The sequence below is a fragment of the Serinus canaria genome, chromosome 23, assembly GCF_022539315.1.
Source record: "Serinus canaria isolate serCan28SL12 chromosome 23, serCan2020, whole genome shotgun sequence".
Lineage (NCBI taxonomy): Eukaryota > Metazoa > Chordata > Aves > Passeriformes > Fringillidae > Serinus > Serinus canaria.
In genome coordinates, this window is record NC_066336.1 from 3,903,616 (window position 1) to 3,924,736 (window position 21,121).

At 60.2% G+C, this 21,121-nt stretch overlaps 4 protein-coding genes across 12 annotated transcripts; 1 reads left to right on the forward strand and 3 right to left on the reverse strand.

Annotated features, from left to right (window-relative positions):
• The first annotated feature begins 27 nt into the window (after positions 1–27).
• Positions 28–1,110, forward strand: SMIM12 (small integral membrane protein 12). 2 transcript variants are annotated; one of them, XM_050983395.1, is made up of 2 exons: positions 28–84; positions 228–1,110. In XM_050983395.1, exon 2 carries the CDS (start codon positions 230–232, stop codon positions 506–508), a length of 279 nt encoding a protein of 92 aa, XP_050839352.1. In that variant the 5' UTR covers positions 28–84; positions 228–229; the 3' UTR covers positions 509–1,110. The 2 variants fall into 2 exon arrangements, 1 of the variants encoding a protein (XP_050839352.1); XR_007779414.1 differs by having other exon boundaries at positions 47–645; positions 776–1,110.
• Positions 1,111–6,389: 5,279 nt separating this feature from the next.
• On the reverse strand, positions 6,390–10,066 carry GJA4 (gap junction protein alpha 4). 2 transcript variants are annotated; one of them, XM_050983318.1, is made up of 2 exons: positions 9,879–10,066; positions 6,390–8,577 (listed from the first exon to the last, which is right to left on the reverse strand). In XM_050983318.1, exon 2 carries the CDS (start codon positions 8,555–8,557, stop codon positions 7,526–7,528), a length of 1,032 nt encoding a protein of 343 aa, XP_050839275.1. In that variant the 5' UTR covers positions 8,558–8,577; positions 9,879–10,066; the 3' UTR covers positions 6,390–7,525. The 2 variants fall into 2 exon arrangements, with proteins under 2 accessions (XP_050839275.1, XP_009095844.3); XM_009097596.3 differs by having other exon boundaries at positions 9,400–10,066.
• Positions 10,067–10,190: 124 nt separating this feature from the next.
• Positions 10,191–14,805, reverse strand: GJB3 (gap junction protein beta 3). Of its 5 annotated transcripts, none has more exons than XM_018922579.3 (5): positions 14,565–14,792; positions 14,387–14,483; positions 13,103–13,238; positions 11,456–12,240; positions 10,191–11,176 (listed from the first exon to the last, which is right to left on the reverse strand). In XM_018922579.3, exons 4-5 carry the CDS (start codon positions 12,208–12,210, stop codon positions 11,161–11,163), a joined length of 771 nt encoding a protein of 256 aa, XP_018778124.1. In that variant the 5' UTR covers positions 12,211–12,240; positions 13,103–13,238; positions 14,387–14,483; positions 14,565–14,792; the 3' UTR covers positions 10,191–11,160. The 5 variants fall into 5 exon arrangements, with proteins under 5 accessions (XP_018778124.1, XP_030088701.1, XP_050839276.1 ...); XM_050983319.1 differs by lacking the exon at positions 10,191–11,176 and adding an exon at positions 13,732–13,784 and having other exon boundaries at positions 11,413–12,240; positions 14,565–14,801; XM_030232838.2 differs by lacking the exon at positions 10,191–11,176 and having other exon boundaries at positions 11,413–12,240; positions 14,565–14,801.
• A 3,104-nt stretch (positions 14,806–17,909) lies between these two features.
• LOC103822653 (gap junction beta-5 protein) lies at positions 17,910–20,558 on the reverse strand. Of its 3 annotated transcripts, none has more exons than XM_009097645.4 (2): positions 20,398–20,558; positions 17,910–19,358 (listed from the first exon to the last, which is right to left on the reverse strand). In XM_009097645.4, exon 2 carries the CDS (start codon positions 19,332–19,334, stop codon positions 18,522–18,524), a length of 813 nt encoding a protein of 270 aa, XP_009095893.1. In that variant the 5' UTR covers positions 19,335–19,358; positions 20,398–20,558; the 3' UTR covers positions 17,910–18,521. The 3 variants fall into 3 exon arrangements, with proteins under 3 accessions (XP_009095893.1, XP_018778129.1, XP_018778128.1); XM_018922584.3 differs by lacking the exon at positions 20,398–20,558 and adding an exon at positions 20,179–20,372; XM_018922583.3 differs by lacking the exon at positions 20,398–20,558 and adding an exon at positions 19,504–20,141.
• Positions 20,559–21,121: the final 563 nt, after the last annotated feature.

Here is a 21,121-nt window from a genome sequence, read left to right on the forward strand (position 1 = left end):
CCAGGGGGCAGCCCCGCCCCGCCGCCCCCTCACGGCCGTGACCGGAACGGGCGGGGCCGGGACCGGGGCCGGGGCTGGGCCCGGGTGAGCGGGGCCGGGCGGGGGTCCCTGCGGACCCGGGCGGGGGTCCCTGCGCGGCCCACGCTGGTCCCCATTCCCTGCTGCCATTGCTGAAGCCCCGGTGCGAGCGGGCCCGGACAGTAACCGCCGCGTCCCGCCCCCGGCAGGCATGTGGTCCGTGCTGTGGGCGGCCGTGCGTTCCAAGGCCCCGTACGTCACCTTCCCGGTGGCCTTCGTGGTGGGGCTGGTGGGCTCCCAGCTGGAGTGGTTCCTGCGCGGAGACCCCCCGGCCACGGCCCAGGAGGAGAAGAGCATCTCGGAGCAGCGGGAGGACCGCAAGCTGCAGGAGATCGTGGGCGAGGACGTGACCAAGGTGGTGAGCCTGAAGGACAAGCTGGAGTTCGCCCCTCGGGCCGTGCTCAACAGGAACCGGCCCGAAAAGAGTTAATAAAGGGTGATTTGGGCAAAGGCGGTGCCCTGGAGCTGGGGAGTCCCCTGACACCTGCACTGCTTCCACCAGCCTCCCTCCTCAGCCTGCCGGGCCCTCCGGAGGGTTAGGTTTGCCACTCCATGGATTTGCTCAAGGTACCCAGAGCTCGGTGGCAGAGCGGACAGGGAGCCGTGTGTGGAGATGGAGAGAGTCTGAAACTCCTCAGCTCTCACCAGGCCTGCACCACAAAACACTTTCGGCCTGGTTCCATCTGTGTCTCCTCAGGTTTGATTTGTTCCATGGTGTGAAAGCAGAAGAATTTTGGACCTGAGTGCCATGGGATGGGATCAGGCTGACCACCAGTGACAGGAAGAACTGCTGCCCTGCTTCCAGATCCCCTGTGGCTCTCGATGAACCCCAACACAGCCCCACACCACAGTGTACTACAGCAGCCATGGAGCTCTCTGGGGACCCCCTCCCTGCATCATCCCACCCAGGAACGGTGACAGGGGGAGGTGAAAGTCTTGGTCCTGCTCCGTTGTGGTGCTCTGAGTGTGGCGATGTGTTGGGAATGGGGAGATCTCTGCCCTCTGCACAATAAACTTCTGTCAGTTCTCGGGCCTCTGTGTCTCCTGCATCAGCACAGCCCCTGCCCTGTCTCAGGGCATGTCTCTGCTCCCTGCATGTTCAAGAAGCAACTGCTGCAGTGGGACAAATGCCATTGCTGTCCCTGGCCGGGCACTGCCCTCCAGGCCTGGCAGCAGGGTGGTGGGCAGGAAGGAGGAGGAGGCACCAAATTCCCAGCCTGTGCTGTGGCTGTGCCTCCCTCCCAGCTCCCCTAGCTGCGTCATCTGTTTCCTCTTCGTTTGACCTCTTTATCTCGAGGAGAAGGGCTGTGACAGCATAGGGTGGGGTCCCAGGGGACAGGGGTCTCACTGGGGTGCTGAGCAGGGAGAGGCTGGCAGCAGGCATTGGCTGGTGTCCCCTTCAGGCTCAGGCATTGCTGGCACAGCAGGGACAAACCTCAGCCAGAGCTGCCTGAGCAAAGCCGAGGCCGGGGTTATCTCTGCCTCCTGGCTTGTTTTTTCCCGTGGTGCCTGAGCAAGGCCCCAGCTCTGCCCCGGCCCGGCCTTCCCCTCCCGGGGACGATAAATCTGCCGTGCCGGTGCGAGCGCCGAGGTCAGCAGGCAGTCAGCATTCACACCGCGCTGTGCTGTGCCCCGGGGCCATTCCTGCCCCGCTGACAGCTTTACTGCTCTGCTCCCGGCTCTGTTTGCTGCCCGAGCTGCTGTCCTGGGCTGGACTGCTGCCCTCAGCTGGGCTCATGGCCCGCCACCGCCGGGAACGCTCTGACCTTTGCTGCGAGGGCAACAGAGCCTCGGGAGAAGGTGCAGGAGAAGCCTGGATGTGATTTAGAGCCTGTCCCAGCCCTGTGCCACTGCCATCTCCCGCACTAGGGCTCACAGTGCCCACCATGTCCCCCCGGCAGGCTGGCACGGTCCCTTGAAGTAGCCCCTTCCCCTTTGTCTCCTGCTTTCCCAGCCAGGCTGTGGGGTGACGGCTGTTCCCTATTGTGTGGTGGGAATGGTCCTGTTCCTTCTCCCAGCTGGGACCAGCTCGGAAACTGTCTCTGAAATGCCTTTGTTCACCCCGCGCCGCAGCGGCTCCCCCGGCTGTTTACAGCCCATTGATCCCCTCGTTCCCAGGGCCGCCGGGCACAATCGGCCTTTGGGGGGGCCTCGCTGCCCCATTTCCTGCTCCATGCCGTGTCAGTCAGGGAGGCTGCTCCAGCGCTGTGCTGGAGGGATGCCCCGGGGAAGGACTGAGCCCTGATGGTGACAGCTTGGGCATTGATGGCACCAGGCTGGCAGCCCCTGCCCTGCTCCCATCCCCTGCCTGTGGCACTTCCAGCTGTTTTCCGTGTGTCTGGGGACTCCTGCTGCAGGTCTGTGGATTCCAGCAGGCGCTGGGACAGGGGTGAAGCCGCTTCCCAGACTCGTTGCCTTTTCTCCTAAGCCTTCAGTGCTGTAAACCCACCCTTCCTCCCATTGAATCCCAACAATGTGCCGCTTGGGAAGTGCCGGCGGGACAAGAATAGGAGCAGGCAGCTCTTAGGGCTAAGGCGAGTAGCCGTGTGGCTCACGAAAAGCCAGAGGAAGCTTTGCTGAATAAGCCAAAAACCCTGCCCTCCCGAGCCTGCAGTCAGCCACTCACATGCAAATGCTCGGTCTGGTGCAGGGGGTTTGTGATCCAGCTGTTCCCAGCACGGCACAGCTGGGTGCTGCTGTGGAAGTCCTGCCTGCAGTGAGCCTGTCCCTGTGCAAGGAGTCCCATGCCCGGCCAGGAGGCCAGTGTTTGGTATGAGAACATCCTCCAGGCTTGTCCAGCTTCAGGGATGTCCACACATCCGTGACTGCATGGTGCCACAAGTACTCCTGGTCTCAGCCAGCCTGTGGTGGCCATGCCCCAGGCTCACAGGGTGTCAGGCTGACTGCAGTGCTCTTGGCATGGCCCGAGGGCAGCTGCAGCTTCCCGATGGACCCTCTGTCCTGCCCAGGTCCTGCATTGCTCCTGGAATCCATCATGAACAGCTCATGAGAGGAGGAGAGGTAGTTTCCCCAGGCAGGATGCTGGCAGCGAGCTGTGCCCCAGCTTGCTGAGGGGACTGGGACAGCTGCTGTGTCTGGGGGACAGTGACATCCCCCTGGCCATCCGGCACACCTGGATGGCTGCTCTGGATGTCCGGTTAGATCAGAGCAGGGATGCTCCAGCGGGGGATGAGGTGACCCTGTGCTGGCACTGGGATGGCCCAAGGCCATCTGGGCCCTTCCTGCAAGACCTGCAGTGATGATGCTTTGGGAGCAGAGGAGCAGGGTGGGAGCTGGTGGGGGGAGCAGGGGCTGGCAGGGACTCACACTCTGGTGTCCCATCCTTGTGCAGTGCAGTGGCCCCAGGACACCCTGGATCTGCCCACAGTGGGGTGACCCTGGGTCACCCAGACCTTCCCACAGCACGGTGTCCCCACAGCCCTGGGGCATGGCGGGTGCTCACCCCGGCTGTGCTGGAGAGCAAATAAAACATCCCTCAGCATGTGTCCTACAGCCCCTGGAGACTTCTGCTCCCTCCCAGCCCAGGCTTTTCCCAGGCTCTGGTTTTGCCCTTTTCCTGAGAGCAGCCAAGTCTTTCCCAGCCTCCACGTCTCACTTCCTGCTATGGCTCCCTCCATGCTGCTCCTGGAGGTTCCTTCTGTGGCCAGAAAAGGCCCTGAAGTGCCGTGGGAGCGGAGCAGCTCTGTTCTACACCAAGTCACATCCCTCAAGCCATAGCTGGGGACAGCTATAGGGGAACATGTTCCCTTCCCATTCAGCACTGGCTCTTCCTGCAGGTACAGCTCATGCTTGATTCCCTATCCCCAGCACTTCAGGACCACTGTGGGTCCTTGTTTTTAGGCCACATGGCTCTTCCTATGCCACAAAAAGTCCCTGGCTCTGCAGGCAGCAGCCTCTGCTTGCCTGGTGTTTCATCAGAATGATGGCCTGAGGTGCTGGCAGGGTTAGGAGCCATGCCAGGGTAGGCACAGGGTGCTGGGCACTGCAGTCCTGGTGCCTCCACATGAGGAAACAGCCGGGGCGAGCGACAATGTCAGGATGCAGCTATTGAGTGCATTTCCTCCCTCCTGCAGTTCTCACACAGGGCTGCATTGTCTGCCATGCCCGTGCATGGAGGGACCCTAGTGGAGGGCTAAATATAACCCCAGGGAGGAAGGGAGCTCCGTGGGGTTTGCTTTTCCTTCACGGTGCACCACTGGCAGTGGCTGGAAAGGGCAGGATTATTCCTGGTTTGGGGTTGCCCCAGTGGTGCCTACTGTGGGCAAAGAGTGCTGGGGTCAGGGCTCTGTGCCTGGCCTGGGAGGATGCTCCTGACTGCTCCCAGACCCCTTGAGGACACACCTGGGCATTGACAGGGCCCTGTGGGCAAGTGTGACCCTGCTGTGGCCCTGCCTGGCACCCTCCTGCTCAGTGCCCTTCTTCCCCCTCAGCTGTGATTCTGCTCCCACCTCGGCTCTTCCTGAGTGGGTCAGATTTAGACACTTGCTGTTTGCTGCATGCTGGGAAAGGTTAAAAATAAACTCCTTGGTGCTTGGCCAGCACCTCAGGCAGAGCCTTTCAGGCAGGACAGCCCTCTGTGCCAGGCCATGGCAGAACTGAGCAGGGTGCCTGGCATGGACTGGTCCTAACTGGGAGGAGGGCAGAAACCTCCCTGCAGAGGAGCCCCAGGGCTCCTGGGGACTGTGACTGGTGTTAGTCCAACATCCCCAGCAGGAATTGGGGTTCTGTGAGTGTGTGGTCCCTCCAGGACTGGCAGAGCTGCCTCACAGTGTTTCCTAACTCTGGGGGTGCCCATGGGAGCCCCTCATCTCAGCCCCCAGGCTGCCTGTGCCAACATGGGGCTCAGCATCATCATCCAGGGCCGGGTGTTGGGGGAGTGAGTGCCGTTCCCACAAGGGACCAGAGGGAGCTGTTTACTCAGGAGGGAGTGTGGAGGTGTGAGAAAGGCCTGTCTGGCCACTGTCTGTCCCTGGGCTGTGCCAAAGGGCTCAGCCTGGGCTCTTATCAGCTCCAAACTTTTATTTGCCTAAGGGCTGCCCGCCCACCTTCTGGGAGGCTGCTGCCAACCCCAGCCCTGCTGCTGCCCCCTCCCCAGCCCTGCCCGCAGGTAAGCCCCTCGCTGTTGTTGTTGGCAGCATGTCCCGGCGGCCGGCGGCTGGGGGTCACGGCAGGTGCCCCGAGGCACTTTGTCACAACACGGGAACAATGGTGGGACACAGAGCTGTGTTTGTGCAGCGCCTGGGCACTGCACTATCCAGGCAATGGGAGGGGGGTCTCAGCTGTCTTGTTTTCCACCTTGCAGGGTCACTAGGAAAAGCGTGATGCTCCCCCCTGCCAACAAAAATAGGAGTCCAGGAGAGGGGAGGTGACCTGGGGACACTGCCATGGGTAAACATGGCACAGCTGCTCTGCTCCCTTTCACTCGGGTGTTTCCTCCTGATCCAGCACACCAGGCTGCTTCCCCCAGAGCTGCAGGGCTCAGCTGATACCTGGGAGCAGTGGGATGTGGCTCCGCATTTTGCTGGGGTGGCCTGGCAGGTCCCAACTGGGCAACAGTGGGAGCAGGACAGAGTCCTCCCACAGCAGATCTACCCCAGCACCCTGCAGGAGGGCCCAGGGAAGAGCTGGGAGCTGGTGGTGTGCTCAGACCCCCACCCCAGGGGGTTTCACCCCCCTTGTCCCCAGCAAGGAGGAAGCCAAGGGTGGGCTGGGCTCCCAGCCCAAGGGCAGCACAGCTGGGTGCCTCCCTCCTCATTTCCTCCAGTGGCTGATGGCAGTGATACTGCCCCATATCACCCATATTTCATTTTCTCCAGGGTATTTTTAGCCTGTCCCACCCTCACTGGAGAGGCCCTTGACAGAGAGCAGGCTCTGCTCTGGCCTGGCTTGGCTGGGGAAACTAAACAACAGCCCCAGCCACATTGTGTGCCTTTATCTGTGGCTCATTTCCACCTATTATGCAGCCACGAGCAGCTCCATGGCCTCTGCTGGGTTTATCTGCAGTGGAGGGAGAGGTGCTGAGCTCTGCTTTGGGCCACCATGAGGCTGGGACATAACAGTTCTGTCAAAACCCTGAGTTAAGGCTGGCCTCAGGGGAACAAAAGGTCACAGCAGGGAGGGTTGTTCTTTCAGTGGGTGAGTGGCACCCACATCACAACTGGGTGTCCAGTTTCCCCTTCACTCCAGACCCATCACCCCCAGAGGACAGCATTTCCCCCTCCCTCAGCCCCAAACCCTCACCTGCCCTCCCAGAGGCAGCTGGAGGCTGCAGGAAGCACAGTCACACCTCCTTCACCTTTTCTCATTCATCCAACTTTATTCAACAAGATGCAACACAGAATCTGCCAGGGGAAGGGAAACAGTGCTGAGGGCAGTGCCCACACCCCACCCTCAACACCTGGGTCACACAGGACCTGCAGCCCCTTGGTCACAGCAGGACAATCTCCTCTCACAGCATCAGTGGGCTGGGGAAGTCAGGGTGACAGCTCCTGTGACAACAGTTTGTCCTTCCACCCCCCCTCCCTGGCCCCTTAGCCCACAGCAGGAGATGACTAGTGCAAAGTAATAAAAACCCCAAAACCCCCAAAATATCAGGTGCTGGGCTGATTCCTCCCTAAACCCCACGGGGCTCCAAGGCACATGGCCAGGCTGGACACGGCTCCCCAAAGTCCCTGCAAATGGCACCTTTAAGGCAGAAACTCCATGCTTAGCCCAGCAGGTTAAAAATAACTTAAAGGCACACATCCCATGGGAAAGAGCCCAGGGCCGGGAGGGGAGGAACTCACGCTCCTGGGTCACTCACAGTGACCCAGGGATCTGCTGGTGACAACAGAGCTGGCTTAACCCCTCTGTGTCCCATGGGGAGTGGGCAGCTTCTGCAGCAAACCTTGGGCAGGTGCCAGGGCCACTGGAATGGGATGGGGCTGGTGGCCAGGATCAGTCAGAGCTGCCCCAGCCCAGCTTTTCCCGGCAGTCCCCGGCTCAGCCTGCTCTGTGGAGGCTGGAGACGAGCAGCTTCCCACGGCTGCCCTCCTGGCTCTCATACCGGCCAAGGCTCTGGGGTCTGGCTGAACCACAGCTCCCAATGGCCAGCAGCCCCCAGCCATGCCTTGGGGACAGCCTGTTCCACGGCGTGGCTCCAGGGCTTTCTCCCTTTCCCACGGCACGGCACACAGGACACGCTGTCCCGGGGAACTTCGTGCAGTTTCCTTCCTTGCAGGATCTGTGGGGAAAACCGGCAAGAGCTCCATGGCTGTGCTCCCGAGGATCCCATCCCAATCCCAGGGCAGGCAGGTCTCTGGAGCCTCCAGAGGGGAATGTGTACAGCACAGAACCAGGCAGGAGGCAGCTGCCTGCCCACAGCCAGCACCTCTGCAGGCACAAGGGACCGAGGAATGTCCCCCTGCAGGCCGGGGCCAGCCCGGCACTACACGTATTGCTTTTTGGAGGCTGAGCTCCCGGGCCGGCTGCCCGGCTTCTCCTCCGGGGCAGAGGCTTCAGCAGCCCCGGGGCCGTAGGGGTCCGTCAGGGGCTTGCTGCCACTGCCCAGTGCCAGGTTCTCCTCGTTGCAGTAGTTGGCCCAGTTCTGCTCACTGGAGAGCTTGTTGTAGGTCTGGTAGGAGGGTGCATGGCTCTCAGCCATGGGCAGGAAGGGATAGTGCTTGGGCACGTAGGGACTTGAGACCACGTCATCCACAAAGGTGTCCTGGCTCGGTCCAGCTGGCCCCGACACCTTCTTGATGTTGCTAAGCAGGTTCTTGCAGCAGAGGTGGAAGAGCTCCAGGAGGTTCAGGATTAAGGAGATCAGGCCCATCACCAGCATGAAGATGATGAAGATGCTCTTCTCAGTGGGGCGGGAGATGAAGCAGTCCACCTGATGAGGGCAGGGGTCCCTCCTGCACACGTAGCGGGGCACCATGGAGAAGCCGTACAGGTACCACTGGCCCACGAGGAAACCGGCCTCAAAGATGCTCTTGCAGATGATGCTGGTGATGTACGTCCACATCAGTGCCCCTCGGATCTTGAGCCGCCCACTCTCTGTCACGTAGATCTTGGACATCTTCTTCTCCAGGGCTGCCAGGGCCTGCTCGATCTTCGGGTCCTTGCTGTGTACAGCCCGAAGTTCACTCTCCTGCTTCTTCAGCTTCTCCTCCTTGCGGGAGAGATAGACAACGTGGCCCAGGTAAATCAGGGTCGGGGTGCTGACAAAGAGGAACTGGAGCACCCAGTAGCGGATGTGGGAGATGGGGAAGGCTTTGTCATAGCAGACATTGGTGCAGCCTGGCTGCTTGGTGTTACACACGAAATCCGACTGCTCGTCCCCCCACACGGACTCCCCGGCCAGGCCCAGGATGAGGATGCGGAAGATGAAGAGCACGGTGAGCCAGATCTTCCCGATCACGGTCGAATGCTCCTGGACTTGGTCCAGCAGTTTCTGCAGGAATTCCCAGTCACCCATCTTCTAGGAACCCTTTGCCACTGCCAGCAGAGAAAAGACAGCAGCCACGTCAGTTCCCTGTTTCCATGCTGGGGAGCACAGGGCAGATGTGACCACCTAAACGCTGCTTTTTCAGGAAATAGCTGCTCTGCAGAGTGTCCCAGCAAACCCTCTGAGGAACATCCCACTTCTGAGGGAGGGAGGGTTCCAGGCAGCGTTTAGGAGCCCCAGAGGGCTCCTCCTACACAGTGCAGGAACAGGGAATTGGGAGAGACAGGGATCTCCCCTCCCAGCAGCACCAGAGCTCGTGGCTCTCCTGGCCACTCTGGGGACAGCCCGCAGCCAGTAGGGTTTTGGGGCTACCCAGGGAGCTCAGGGCACCTGGAGAGGAGGCACTGTGGGGACTCACAAATTTGCTGCTGCCCTGGCTTTCCCAAAAAGCAGAGAGCAGGAGGGTCTAGAGGGGAAGCACAACCCCTTGGGGTACAGCTGCCACCCCAACGCCTATTCAGGGCTCACCCCAACCTGAACGAACAGCCCTCCAGCAGCTCCCTTGCTGCAGGGAGATGGACACCCAACCCCAGTCCCCTCCCATGGCCAGGGGATCCCCAGCACCGCTCACCACCCTGCTGCCACTCCAGGGCTTCTGGGAAGCCAAGCCCGCACCCCGCGGGTGCTCAGCCGGCTGTGAGGGAGGGACAGGGCGGCCGCAGCTCCGGCTCCTCATTAACCGCTACTAATTAAGCAGAGAAGTGCCGGCTGTGCCGTTAAAGGAACCCCCGGCAGCAGTGGGGTGCCCTGTCCCCAGCACGGTGTCCCCGAGCGGTCACGGTGTCCCAGCGGTACCGGGTGCCCGCACTCACCTCCGCCGCGCCGAGCACGTCCCGCGGTGCTCGGGCTGTGCTGAGTGTGAGGGGTCGGGCCGGGTGGCTCCGCTTATTCGGGGCCCGGGGAAGCCGGAGGAGGAGCGTGGGCAGGAAACTGGGGGCCGGGGCTTAGCACCGGGCCGGGCCGAGCTGCAGGTGTGTGGGGCCGCCCCCTCCCGCGGCCCCCGGACGAGGGGGCGGCCCCGGCGGGCGGGGCGGGGGCGGTGAGACCCGTCGGGGCCGAAGCTGGGGGATAACGGTGGGAAGTTCGGGTGCTCCCGCACTCTCATCTACCTCTGCGGGTCCGTCCGGGCAAACCCGCTGAGACAGAGACCCCGGGATGCTCCGTTCCCCGCCCGGTGTCCCGGGGATGTTCCGTCCTTGCCCAGCCCGCCCGGACCGCGGCTGCGGCGCTCGTGGTTTGCCCCCGAGGGTCTGTGCGGCGCGGTGGGCGCTGGGTGGTGCTGGAGCCTCACCGGAGCCCGGCTGCAGTCCCGCGTCCCGCCGGTTCCCGGGATGAACCCCACCGTGCCTGGCCCCCATCCCGTATCCCGAAGGCTCCTGGGCTGAGCTCCACCGGAGCCCAGCTGCGATCCCGCGTCCCGTCGGTTCTCGGGATGAACCCCACCGGAGCCCGGCCGGGAGCTCCCACGCAGGTTCCAGGCGGAGCTTTACGGTCGGGGGTCTCAGCACACCCCGACACGCTCGTGGGGCTGCGAAACGCGGGCGGGCCGAGCGGGGCTGGGAACAGCCCACCCTCCGCTAGTGCTGCTTAAGGAGAGATTAAATGGAAATAATTTCTATTTATTGTAATATTTATCAAGGTTTAGTAAATAATTGATGCTCATCCCTCCTTGATTTCCTTGGGGGCCAACGTGAGGTTCTGCTGAATTAAAGTTTAACGACGCGTGACCAGCTGGGAGAGGCGGAACGGGCGGACGTGAGCTCGGCTGTGGGCTCGACCAATGCCCAGCTCAGGAGGATGAGAAGGACCTGGCTGCAGGCTCCTGAGGAACCTCTGCAAATCCATGTCTTCTGCCCTCACCAGCCCCCCAATTTCCAGCGTGCAGAGCAGATCTTGGCTTCTCCAAACATGACATTTTATTGGACTTTTGGATCTGTAGCTTGTGCCGGATGTGATGTGCATCTGAAGTGAGGGGGAACACAGAGGCACCAAGGGAAGCAGCAGAGCCAGCAAGGGCTTTTGGGCAAGACATGGCTTGGTGCTTGTGTGAGCCAAGGGGGAGAAATAGCAAACTGGGCAAACTGGGCCAGCAGAAGAGTTGCCAACAGACTGAAGCCCTGGTCCTCTGTCATTACTTTGGGTGCATGAAGAGAGCTCTGGCCACGGAGTCCAGAATTCCTTTGGTTTCTTGGTACAAAAGAAAGCAGTGCATGAGTGAGGCACGGTGAGCCGGGAGGACTGGCACACACTGGGTGACACTGTCTGGGCACCAGCTGGGGGCACTCACACCCAGCATGGGAGCAGCAGAGCTGCAGGACCCAAGAGAAGCTGCTGGACATGGAGGATCTGTGTGCTGCTGTGATGTCCATGCTTGTGGCACTGCCACCTGCAGAGCTCCAGGGCTGCCCTTGCCTTACCTGTGTCTGCTCCAGGCACCTGTGGGTCTCTCTCCAGGGAGATTACTTTGTTGGGTTTAGTAATTTTTCACACAGGTCGACTCTTGAAGGTTCAGGGATTTGCCAGGCTGGAAGAGCCAAGTTGAGGGGAATGTGAACCGGCTGGGATGGGTGAGGTCACAGCTCTTCTCCTCTGTGGGAAGAACAGACACCCTCAGTCACGGCCACAGGCAGCCAGCACCAAGCTGCCACCGAGCGTGTCCACACCACTGGGACAGCCAGGGATGTGCCTGTGGTCCCAAGCAGGAGAGTTCCCATGGATGTGTCCCCCTCCCCTTACAGCCACCAAGGTCCTGGTTGAAGAGTCTGGTGGTCACCTGTGGTGCCAACCATCCCTGGCACATACCAGGACAGTTCTTCCCCCACCACCCTTCCCAGCACCCCTCAGAGAGCAGTCAGGGCTGCCACACACCTAGGCTGGGACTTGTTGTCCTTCTCCTCTGACTTGACGTGGCAGTGGCAGGTGGAGGCCTTGCTGTAGCTGACGGAGCGCTTGGATTTCCTCCAGTTCCTTGTCCTCTGGAAAACTCGCTTGAAGATGAGGTAGAAGATCTCACAGACTGTAAGGACGATGCAGATGGAGGAGGCCCCGACCATGAAATAGGTGAAGACCCTTTTCTCGGTTGGCCGAGCGATGTAGCAGTCCACGATGTTGGGACAGGGATCCAGGTTGGAGCACTTGACCAGCCGTGGCAAATCAAAGCCGTCCCACATCTTGTGGAGGAGGTAGAGGAACAGGACCTCTATGATAAGCTTGAAGAAGAGGCTGAACAGGTAGGTCCACCACAGCCCACCGTGCTTCTTGCCCGTGTTGCTGTAGAGCTTGGGGCAATTCTCTCCATTCTTCTCCCGGTTCTTCCTCTCGCGGTCCTCCCGGTAGGCCACATGCATGATGACCAGGAGGGAAGGACAAGTGACAAAGATGAGCTGCAGGGCCCAGAGGCGGATGTGGGAGATGGGGAAGAAGTGGTCATAGCACACGTTGGTGCAGCCCGGCTGCCGCGTGTTGCAGTCAAAGTCCTTCTGCTCGTCGCCCCAGACCTTCTCGGCCGCCACCACGTAGACCAGCACACGAAAGACAAAGACCAGGGAGAGCCAGATACGGCTGAAGGCTGTGGAGTACTTGTTGACCCCACTGAGCAGTGCCTGCAGCGTTTTCCAATCCATGGCAGCTGAGGGAGACCAGGGTCACCCAACCTGGAGAGGCAGAAGGAGCAATGGAAACACCGCTGGGGCTGCACATCTCTCGCTGCACTGACTCTCACTGACCTCTGAACCCTCTCCCCCACCACATTACACTCATCTAGGATGGAAGCTCTTTGCCCTTGCAGACAGTAGAGCCCATCCTCACACACTTCTGGTGACAGAGGTGACTCAATCTCTCTGCACTTCCTTCTGACAGAGCCTTTGCTGTCAGGGATGAGCCCCCGGCCAAGTCCCTGCCACCAGCTCTGTGCCAGATTGTGTGTGCTGGTGCAAACTGGCAGCACAATCTACTGGAGCAGGCCAGGATCACCAGCCAAAGGGGAAATGGCTGCTCCTGCAGCGCTGAGGTGCTGGGACATGCCATGGACCTGTTTTCTGTCTCACAGGTGATACCCAAGGCAGCCAAAGGGGAAATGGCTGCTCCTGTCCCAGCTGGGGTGCTGGGACATGCCAGGGACCTGTTTTCTGTCTCACAGGGGATAGGTGAGGCAGCCCAAACACAGATGACAGTGGGGCTGCAGAAAGTGAGAGTCTGTGTGTGTCACAGTCTGTGTGTGTCACCAGCATGTCACCCTGGCCAGAACTCTGCTCCTGCTTCAGCAGTAACGCTGGAGGTGCCGATGGCCAAACCGGCTCTGCAGCTCGGCCTGGGGCTGCCCTGTGTGAAGAGAGAGACGTGCTAAGCCTGACCCGGAGCTTTACTTCCCCTGGATTTACAAACCCAGGTGGTTTTTACAACCCTCTGGGCTGTGAAGGTGTCTGCCCTGGCAAAGGGATTCACAGAACACTGGGTGGCTCCCACTTTTAAGGAATTCTGCTGCCTCTTGCCCACCCAGTGCCTTCCAAGACGTACCTGGAGAAGGCTCAGGCTCCTTCCCCGCTCACCGGGGGCTGTGGGGTGGGAAGTGTCCAGCACGGGGCATAGCCAGGGCACGATGGCAGACTGGTGATCAGGGTCCTCTCATCCACTGCACTGCAGTGTCCCAGGGCTGTGGGGTGGAACAGAACCTGGAGCACTGCCCGGAGCCCATGGAACACTCTGGGAGCCTGTCCTTGGCCAGGGCCACCCCAAAGCAAACCCCAAACCTGTGGCTGTGCTCCCACACTTCTAGCCCAGGGATGCACTGGGAAGAGTGGCTGGGCTGAGTGGCTCCAGGCTGGAGTCCCTGGGGTCCCATGTGCCAAGTGCCAGGGCTGTGCCTCTGCCCATGCCCACACACCTTTGCTCACCACGCCGTCTGGAACCAGATCTTCCTCCCAGACAAACTCTTGGCCGGGAGTCAGGGTGGGGTGCAATCACTGCATTCCCACCCAACCCTTGGATTTAAAACTGGGAGAGGGGACCTGCTGTTTTCCCCCGACAGCTGGTGCTGATGGAACCTGGAGACTCTGCATGCCCCCAGTGCCAGCCTGCCAATTCACCCACCACCCCATCCCTGGGGCCAGTGGGACCAACCCAGCACCCACCTGCCCATAACCCACCTGCCCAGCACCTGTGTGCCCGCTTGAGCCCAGTGCTGGCTCCAGTCATGGACCTGCAACGGGGCAGGAAGGGGTTGTAATCTCCGTGCCAAGCTCTGTGCCAATCCCTGTGGCAGCGGGTGCGTGCAGCACTCTGTGAGCCCCCACGGGCTCCCTGGTGCTGGATGGCAGCCAGGCAGAGCAGGGGCAGTGCTCAGGTGTGCTCAGCTGTGCCGGCAGTGCCCGTTTGCCTCCCGCAGAGCCCGGCACCTTTGCCAGCCCCCAGGATGCCAACCCACTGCGTCACAGGTCCTGCCCCGTGTGGGCGCAGGGCGTTGGACCTGACAGCGCCCTGCTCCCACCTGGGCTGCAAACTCAGCAGAACCACTTTTCTCAGGGGGTCTCTGCCCCTTTTGGGAGTGGGACAGAGGTGGCCACGGGGTGGCCATTGCTGCTCCTCAGGGTGCCACACTGTGCCATCCCCCTTCACCACCCCATGGGATGGGGACCCTGGCACGACCTGTGGGGTGCCAATGTAGCACTGTGTGATGTTGGGATCCCCGCCTCTGACCCAACAGTCACAGCAGCCCCAGATCCCACCTGCCCACCGTTACCCCGCGGGGCTGTCCCCCCTCAACCCTGGCAGCCCCGGAGTGCCCTGTGCCCCAGCAGGTACCTGTCCAGGTGGGAGAGCCAGAGGAAGGTGTCCAGATGGGATCGGGGAAGCTCCTTCCCAGCCTCAGCCCTCCTGCACTCGCGGGGTTTGTGTGAGCCTGCAGGGGAGGGGAAGGCAGGTTGGTTTGGTTCCCAGTAACTGGGTGAGTCTGGCAAACAGCTCCAGGAGAGGCTCTCACCGCGCACATGCACACACACGCTCGGCTCGAACAACAAAAGGCAGGTCAAATCCCGCAGAGAGATCAGCACAGACACATTCCTCCACAGGAAACACCAGCAGCTCCTTCTAGGTGATGTCCCATGCCTGCAGGGCACTGCAGACCGGCAGCAAGGCCAGAAACCTCACGCTGTCCCCCAGCTCTGGGCCCACCAGCAAGCGCTGCCCAGAGTCCCAGATTACGCAATTGCAACCCACTTTTGAAACGATTTTGCCTTAGTAATAGTTTTGCAACAGCTCATCGGTATCTCCAGCCTACAGGAACTTGCAGGCACCGCCCTGGCGGGGCCGGTGTGGCCAGGTGGGACCTTTCCCAGCGAGCAGGTGGCACCAGGGTCCCCGTGCAGCCGGACTCTGCTCTGCTGCTGCCTCATGCTGCACCTCCATGGGACCTGCGAGGTGTCCCTAAGGGGGGTGTCCTTCTGTCCCTCTCCCCAGAGCACCTGGGATGTCCAGGAGGCTGAGTCAGCCCCGTCCCACCGGATGTCCCATGGATCAGCCGCAATAGGTGCCTGTGCCGAGGTAGCCGGGCAGGAATGTGCTTCCCTTCACTCACCTGGTTTCTGGAGTGCCCCGAGGCTTCCCTGGAATCCTCCGGCACACCCTGGGGCCGATCAGCCCTGCTGGAGCCACCTTGGCACCTGTCCAAGGCCACCCCTCCCATGGGGACATGTCTGAAGAGCCCTGGGGTGCTTGGTGCCTGCAGAGGTTTGCTCCCTGCTCTCCTGGCAGACAAGGAGCCACTTGCCCGGAGGCTTTTTGTCTTCAGGAGGTCAAATAAAGCCAGGGAGGGTTTGCCAGGTTGGGGACACACAGGAAAGGGAGTCCAGGAGACCCAAAGCAAACCCTGGTGGCAGCCTGGGGGTGCAGGATGGGGTGAGCCTGGAGGAGGGGACAGCCACGGGCACTCCAATCTCAGATGAGAGTCAAGCAGGGGCTCTGGAACCTTCCTTCACCCTGGAGCTGCCTGGATCAGGAATTTGAGCTATGCTGATGCAGAGAGCTGGTGTGGCAGGAGCTCAGCAGGAATCTGGGGGCTGTGGCCTGTGAGGTGAAAAACCCTGGAGAGAGGAAGTTGCCAGAAGCACTGGCAGCTCTGATTCCTTGCAGAGGCAGCTGCTCCCTGCCCCACTGCCAAACCCTGTAAGGGCCAGGTGAAGAGAGGGGCTGGATCCCCCTGGGCAGCCTCTTGCCTGCAGTTTTGGAATTTCTAGAGCAGCCTGTGGTCATGGTGAGAGAGTTCAGGTGCATTTGGCATGGGCAGAAGTTCTCCCTCAGGCAGTTGGGTGGGGAGCTGAAACAGCCCGTGCTTTGCAGTGCTTGAAATGCTGAGCTGGGCGTTTGGGTGAATCCATAAATCCATCAAGGGGCACATCCCTGCGCCCCCGCTGCCAGTGTGGGCGCAGGGACAAGGTGCCAGTGTGGTTCTGCAGATCTCAGCACTTGGGAGCTTCAGGGCTATGCCCAGGACATGTCACCCTGGTGCCACCCTGCTCCAACACAGCAGGGTGACAGCTGAGAGGCCTCAGGGCCAGATGAGAGCACTGAAGCACCCAGGGACTTAGGGGGGCCCAACCTTGGCTCCTCCATAAAGGAAAAACCCAGACTGTGGAGCTGATAGATGCCAAACCAGCAGGAAAAGCTCAAACATAAAATCCTTTTTAGAAGGGTCTTAAATGGAGCATGGCAGGATTCTGCCTGCCAACAGCTGTCCCCCTCCAGGGCCACATCCCTAGGGATGAGACTCCCCCGCAAGAACGGGGGCAGAGGAGCCATGGGGTCCTGGGAGCTGGCAGCCAGGGCTGGACATAAATCAGAGAGTTTCTCCTCAATTCCCAGCAAACAGGCAGGTTTTGGCCAGGGCAGAAACAAGCTCAAGTTTGGGAGGCTGATTTACCCTGACCTGTGCATGCAATCCCCTCCACATCTTGCCTGGGCTGCAGTTAGTGGTGAGTTTCTTTAAAATCCCCTCACCCCCAAATTTAAGAGGTCTTCTGGGATTCCACAAGCAAATACAGGGAATTTCCTGTGTGAGGATACAAAATCTGGGAAATATTCAGCTTTTATTGTGACACACCCCCTGGTTTGCTGACTCTGGTCCTGCCTCTGCATTCCAGGAGATATCCCAGTATCCAGACCCCCATTTTTGGCACCAATATCAAAAGAAGCAGCCAAATGCTCCTATTTTCTGGCTAACTGTTGCTTATCCGAAGCCTGGATGGTGCAAGACACCCAGAGCTCTGCAATGTTTGCTCTGAGCGTGACAAAACAGCACAACAATATCCAGCAACTAGATCTTCAGGTGTCTCTCAATGGGCAGCAGCTCCAGCTGTGCTTTGGTGTGCAGAGGTGGCACAGGGAGGTTTTTCTGGGGCTCATCTCTGTCCCCATTAATGCCTGCAGAGGGGAACTCCTCGGGGTTTCACTCTCCAACTTGGAGGAGTGGCTAGCCTTGCTGGAAAACAAACAGCCCAGCCCATGCTCTTTAATTCGGGGCAATGGCTTGCACACAAAGAACAACTTTGTGTTCTCTGACGTGATGCACTCCATAAAGAAAACTTTCAGGTGGATAATCCAGCAGCAGGAGTGAATGGAAGGAAGGCAGTGCCAGCACAACTTCCCCTGAGAAGTGGAAAAAAATTTATTTCATCATCTCTATTGATGTATTTGATTTGTATGTCTGGTAATACAGATGTATTTCATCATCTGTATCTCTGACCCCAAAAGTCCCCAAACTCAAGGAGCTGCTGTGGGCTCAGAGGGCTCAGTGCCTGTGGCCAGGATCCCCCTAGGGCTTCTCCACCATCCTCACCCTCACCAGTGGCTGGTTCAGTCCCAGCCCTCCCAACCAGCAGTACTGCAGCCCCACCTGCTCTTGGCTTGCCTTCAGCCCTGCCTGTCCCCAGCAGCCCCTCAGCCTCCCATCCAGCTGTGGCACCCCGTTTTGTCCATGGAAGGTCTCAGCTGGATCACTGCAATGACCTGTCACTGAGAATGGCCTCAGTCACCTAAAGGACACAGTGATGGTGTCCCCTCACCCCCTGTGCCACTTCCTTTGGGACAGAGACAGGGAGCGCTGGCACTGTCACTGCTCATGGAAAAAATAATTATCACACCCTCAGAGTGAAGCAAAACCAGTAACAGATAGAGCTGCATGTTCAATGTTAGTGTTACTTGTGAGTGCATTTGCCATGAAATTATTGTTAATTATTCATGCCAGCTAATGCTCAGCTGCTCTGATGGCCTCGGAAGTGGCAGCACCACCCGTGTCACGGCCGAACGCGATGTATGACAACAACAAACGAGATCAGATTCTGCCATTTAATATTATTGTTTAATCAATGCTTGGGCTGTTTTCCTCTCCTGTGTTTGGCTGTTTTGCTCAGGTGTTTTGCCCTGGCCAGGCAGGATGATCCAGCAGCCCACAGTGGGCTCTGCCTGCCAGGCTGGATTCTCACGTCTGAGCTTCGTCGTAGTGGCTGCAGTGACACCAGGGACCTGCTCTTGTCCCCACTCAACTAATGAGTGTTATTAATGCCAATTGCATCAGACTGAGGTGGCCCTGAAACCCACTGAGTGGCTGATGTAGAGTAAGAGATAGGGAGAGGGGTTTCCTGGGGGATCAAGATGTCTGTCCTGGCTGGTACAGGCTCAGAGTCTGGGCACCACTGTCAGTTCACAGCTGCTGCTCCCTATCACTGCCAGGGACAGAATGTGTTCTCCAGCCCCAGTTTTACCCCGAATTCAGCAGGATGATGTAAAGTGCCTTTCCCAGGACAGGAGAGGCAGAGACCCCTCAGGCACAGCCCAACTCCAGGGTGCTGCCACCCTCAGCGCTCCTGCACTGGAGCACAGAGGAGGAAGAGCAGCCAGGAAGTTGCAGGCCAGGTGAGCAGCTCCTGCTTTCTCCTGGGCAGCTCTAGGAACCAGCCTCATCCTCGGGCAGCGTGCTGGGTAAGGAGGCCGTCAGCGGGATGGTGGTCATGGGGGGTTTGTAGTCAGCCCCATGGAACACCTTCCCACCCACGGGGTTGGCACTGGAGTCATGGTTGTTCCTCTGGCTGTCCCCTTCTCCAGCCTCCAGGTGCTCGTGGCACCGCTTCCCGATCAGGTAGGTGGCCTCGATGAGGTTCAGCACCACGCAGACGCAGGTGGTGACCACCATGAAGAGGGTGAAGATGTTCTTCTCGGTGGGCCGGGAGATGAAGCAGTCCACAATGTTGGGGCAGGGCTGCAGCTTGCACTTCACCACCCGGGGCAGGCTGTAGTTCTTGTAGAGGCGGAAGAAGATGTAGAGGAAAACCAGGTCCACGCTGGCCTTGAAGATGAGGCTGAGCAGGTAGGTCCACCAGAGCCCGCCCCGCTTCTTGCCGGGATTGGGGTAGATGCGTCGGTAATTGTCCCCTTGGATCTCACGGAGCCTCTCCTCCTTGGCCTCCCGGTAGGCCACGTGCATGAGGACCAGGAGGGACGGGCACGTCACCAGGATGAGCTGCAGGGCCCAGAGGCGGATGTGGGAGACGGGGAAGAAGTGGTCATAGCACACGTTGGTACAGCCCGGCTGCAGCGTGTTGCAGTCGAAGTCCTTTTGGTCATCACTCCAGACCTTCTCAGCTGCCACCAGGTAGACCAGCAGGCGGAAGATGAAGACCAGGGTGAGCCAGACGCGGCCGAAGGCTGTGGAGTACACATTGACAGCACGGAGCAGCCCCTCAAACCACCCCCAGTTCATGGCTCCCCAATCCTCTTAGCCAGCCTGGGAAGAGAGAAGACAGCGTGATACTGAAGCAGCAGCAAAAGGTCCCCACTGGAGCCCCTGTGTGCCTCAAAGCACTGAGCCGTGCTCCGGGAGTCACCTCTGACCTGTGCTGGCATGCAGGGACACCACTGACAGCACTGACCTGCTCTGGGTGACGCGTCTCCTCCAAGCACCGTCCCCTGCTCTGGAGACCTGACACCACTCCGGGTTTCTGCCACAGCCACAGCATCCTCCAGCCACCTCCGGTGCACGGCTCAGCCCCCATCCCCCCCCCAGCTCCCGCCTCGTTGCCCAGGTATTTGTTATTAATTTCCCTTACGTTGCCAAGCCTGGCCCAGGCAGACAACAAATAGGAGCAGCCGGGGCGTGACTCACCGGGCTGCACTGTCCTCTCCCACCGCTGGAATCTGCCGTCACCTCTGTGCTCTCCTGGGCAGTGCAGGAGGAGCCCGATGCCACCACTCCGTGTGCCCGCGCCTGCCCATGGGGCGCTGGGGAGCCCACGGCAGGGCAGAGGCAGCGGCTGGGCTGGGGGGGCTGCACGGCCCCTGCAATGCCAAGGGGCTGCCTTGGGCCTGGGCATCCAAACCAATCAATTTTCACCAGCCCCAGGCACCTGCCTGGCCGATTTGAGCCCGGCTTGCATTGTACTGGATAAACGCACCCCGTGTGCCGTGGAGCTGCAGCAAAGACTCCCAGGGCTGTGTTTGGCGCTGGCTCTCCTTAAATATTTTGCCAACCAGTGAAATAATAAAATTCCCCCTTGCTGGGGGGTGAACACATCCCCTGCTCTGCACAGCTCAGCCAATGCACCCACCTGCAGGACTGGAGTGGCCACGGACGCTCCCGGTTCTCATCCCTCCCGTGGGAGCCGGTGGCTCCCCGGAGGAACACGCACACCCCAAACTCCTCCTTCCCTGTGCACGCTGCCGTGCCCATCGCCCTGGTGCCAGGCTGGGCAGAGGCACTTCCCCAGCGCCCTCCCCACCTCCTCGGGGCCGGGGGTCACAGCAGAGGGGGTCCCCAGGCTGCTCACCTGCGGGTGTCCCTTGGCAGCGCTGCTGCGGGTCGGCACCTGCCCAGGGCAGGAGCGCATTGCCCGGCACAAGAGACAGCACATGAGTCACCCCCGCGCTCCTGGGAGCGAGGAGGAGATTCCTGAGGGAAGGGACGAGGCTCCAGGTGGATCCCCACGTGTCCCATGGAAGATTTCCAGCCAGATTTCCCGAGGGGAAGGGCGGCCCCGCAGCGCTGCAGTGCCGGGAAGGGCTGAGCCGGCTGCTCTGCCGTGGGGAGGGGTGGGAGCTCAGGGCTGGCTGTCCTCAGCTTTCTGCAGGGATGTTCAGCACTAGCTGGGGTCCCTCCATGCCTTTCCTGCACCCATCTCCCCTCGCTCCAAAGTGGCCAAAGCCCTGGGATGACCCACCTGCAGCACCGGGATCTTCTCAGCTGAACACCACCCTTATAATCCTTTTTTCATTGAAACTTTGCACCATGGCAATAATTGAGCAGAGCCTTTATGCCTCGCCACCCTCTGTTTAGTGATAATTTCACTGGCAATTAATTAACTGCTTACCTGTGCACCCCTCACCTGCAAGCTGGCATAAGTCTCTTCCCCATCACCCCTCCTTGATACCAGAATCTGGAACCCTCCCAAGAAGAAGCCCCAGCTCAGAGAACCCACTCTTGGAGGTCTGACCCCCATCTCACAGCTGTGGGGTGCAGGGATGGGGGTCAGAGGGGAGGGAGTCCAAGGAGGT

Coding starts and splice junctions, on each gene's coding strand:
- SMIM12 (XM_050983395.1), top strand. CDS start 230: ATGTGGTCCGTGCTGTGGGCGGCCGTGCGTTCCAAGGCCCCGTACGTC.
- GJA4 (XM_050983318.1), bottom strand. CDS start 8,557: ATGGGTGACTGGGAATTCCTGCAGAAACTGCTGGACCAAGTCCAGGAG.
- GJB3 (XM_030232841.2), bottom strand. CDS start 12,210: ATGGATTGGAAAACGCTGCAGGCACTGCTCAGTGGGGTCAACAAGTAC.
- LOC103822653 (XM_009097645.4), bottom strand. CDS start 19,334: ATGAACTGGGGGTGGTTTGAGGGGCTGCTCCGTGCTGTCAATGTGTAC.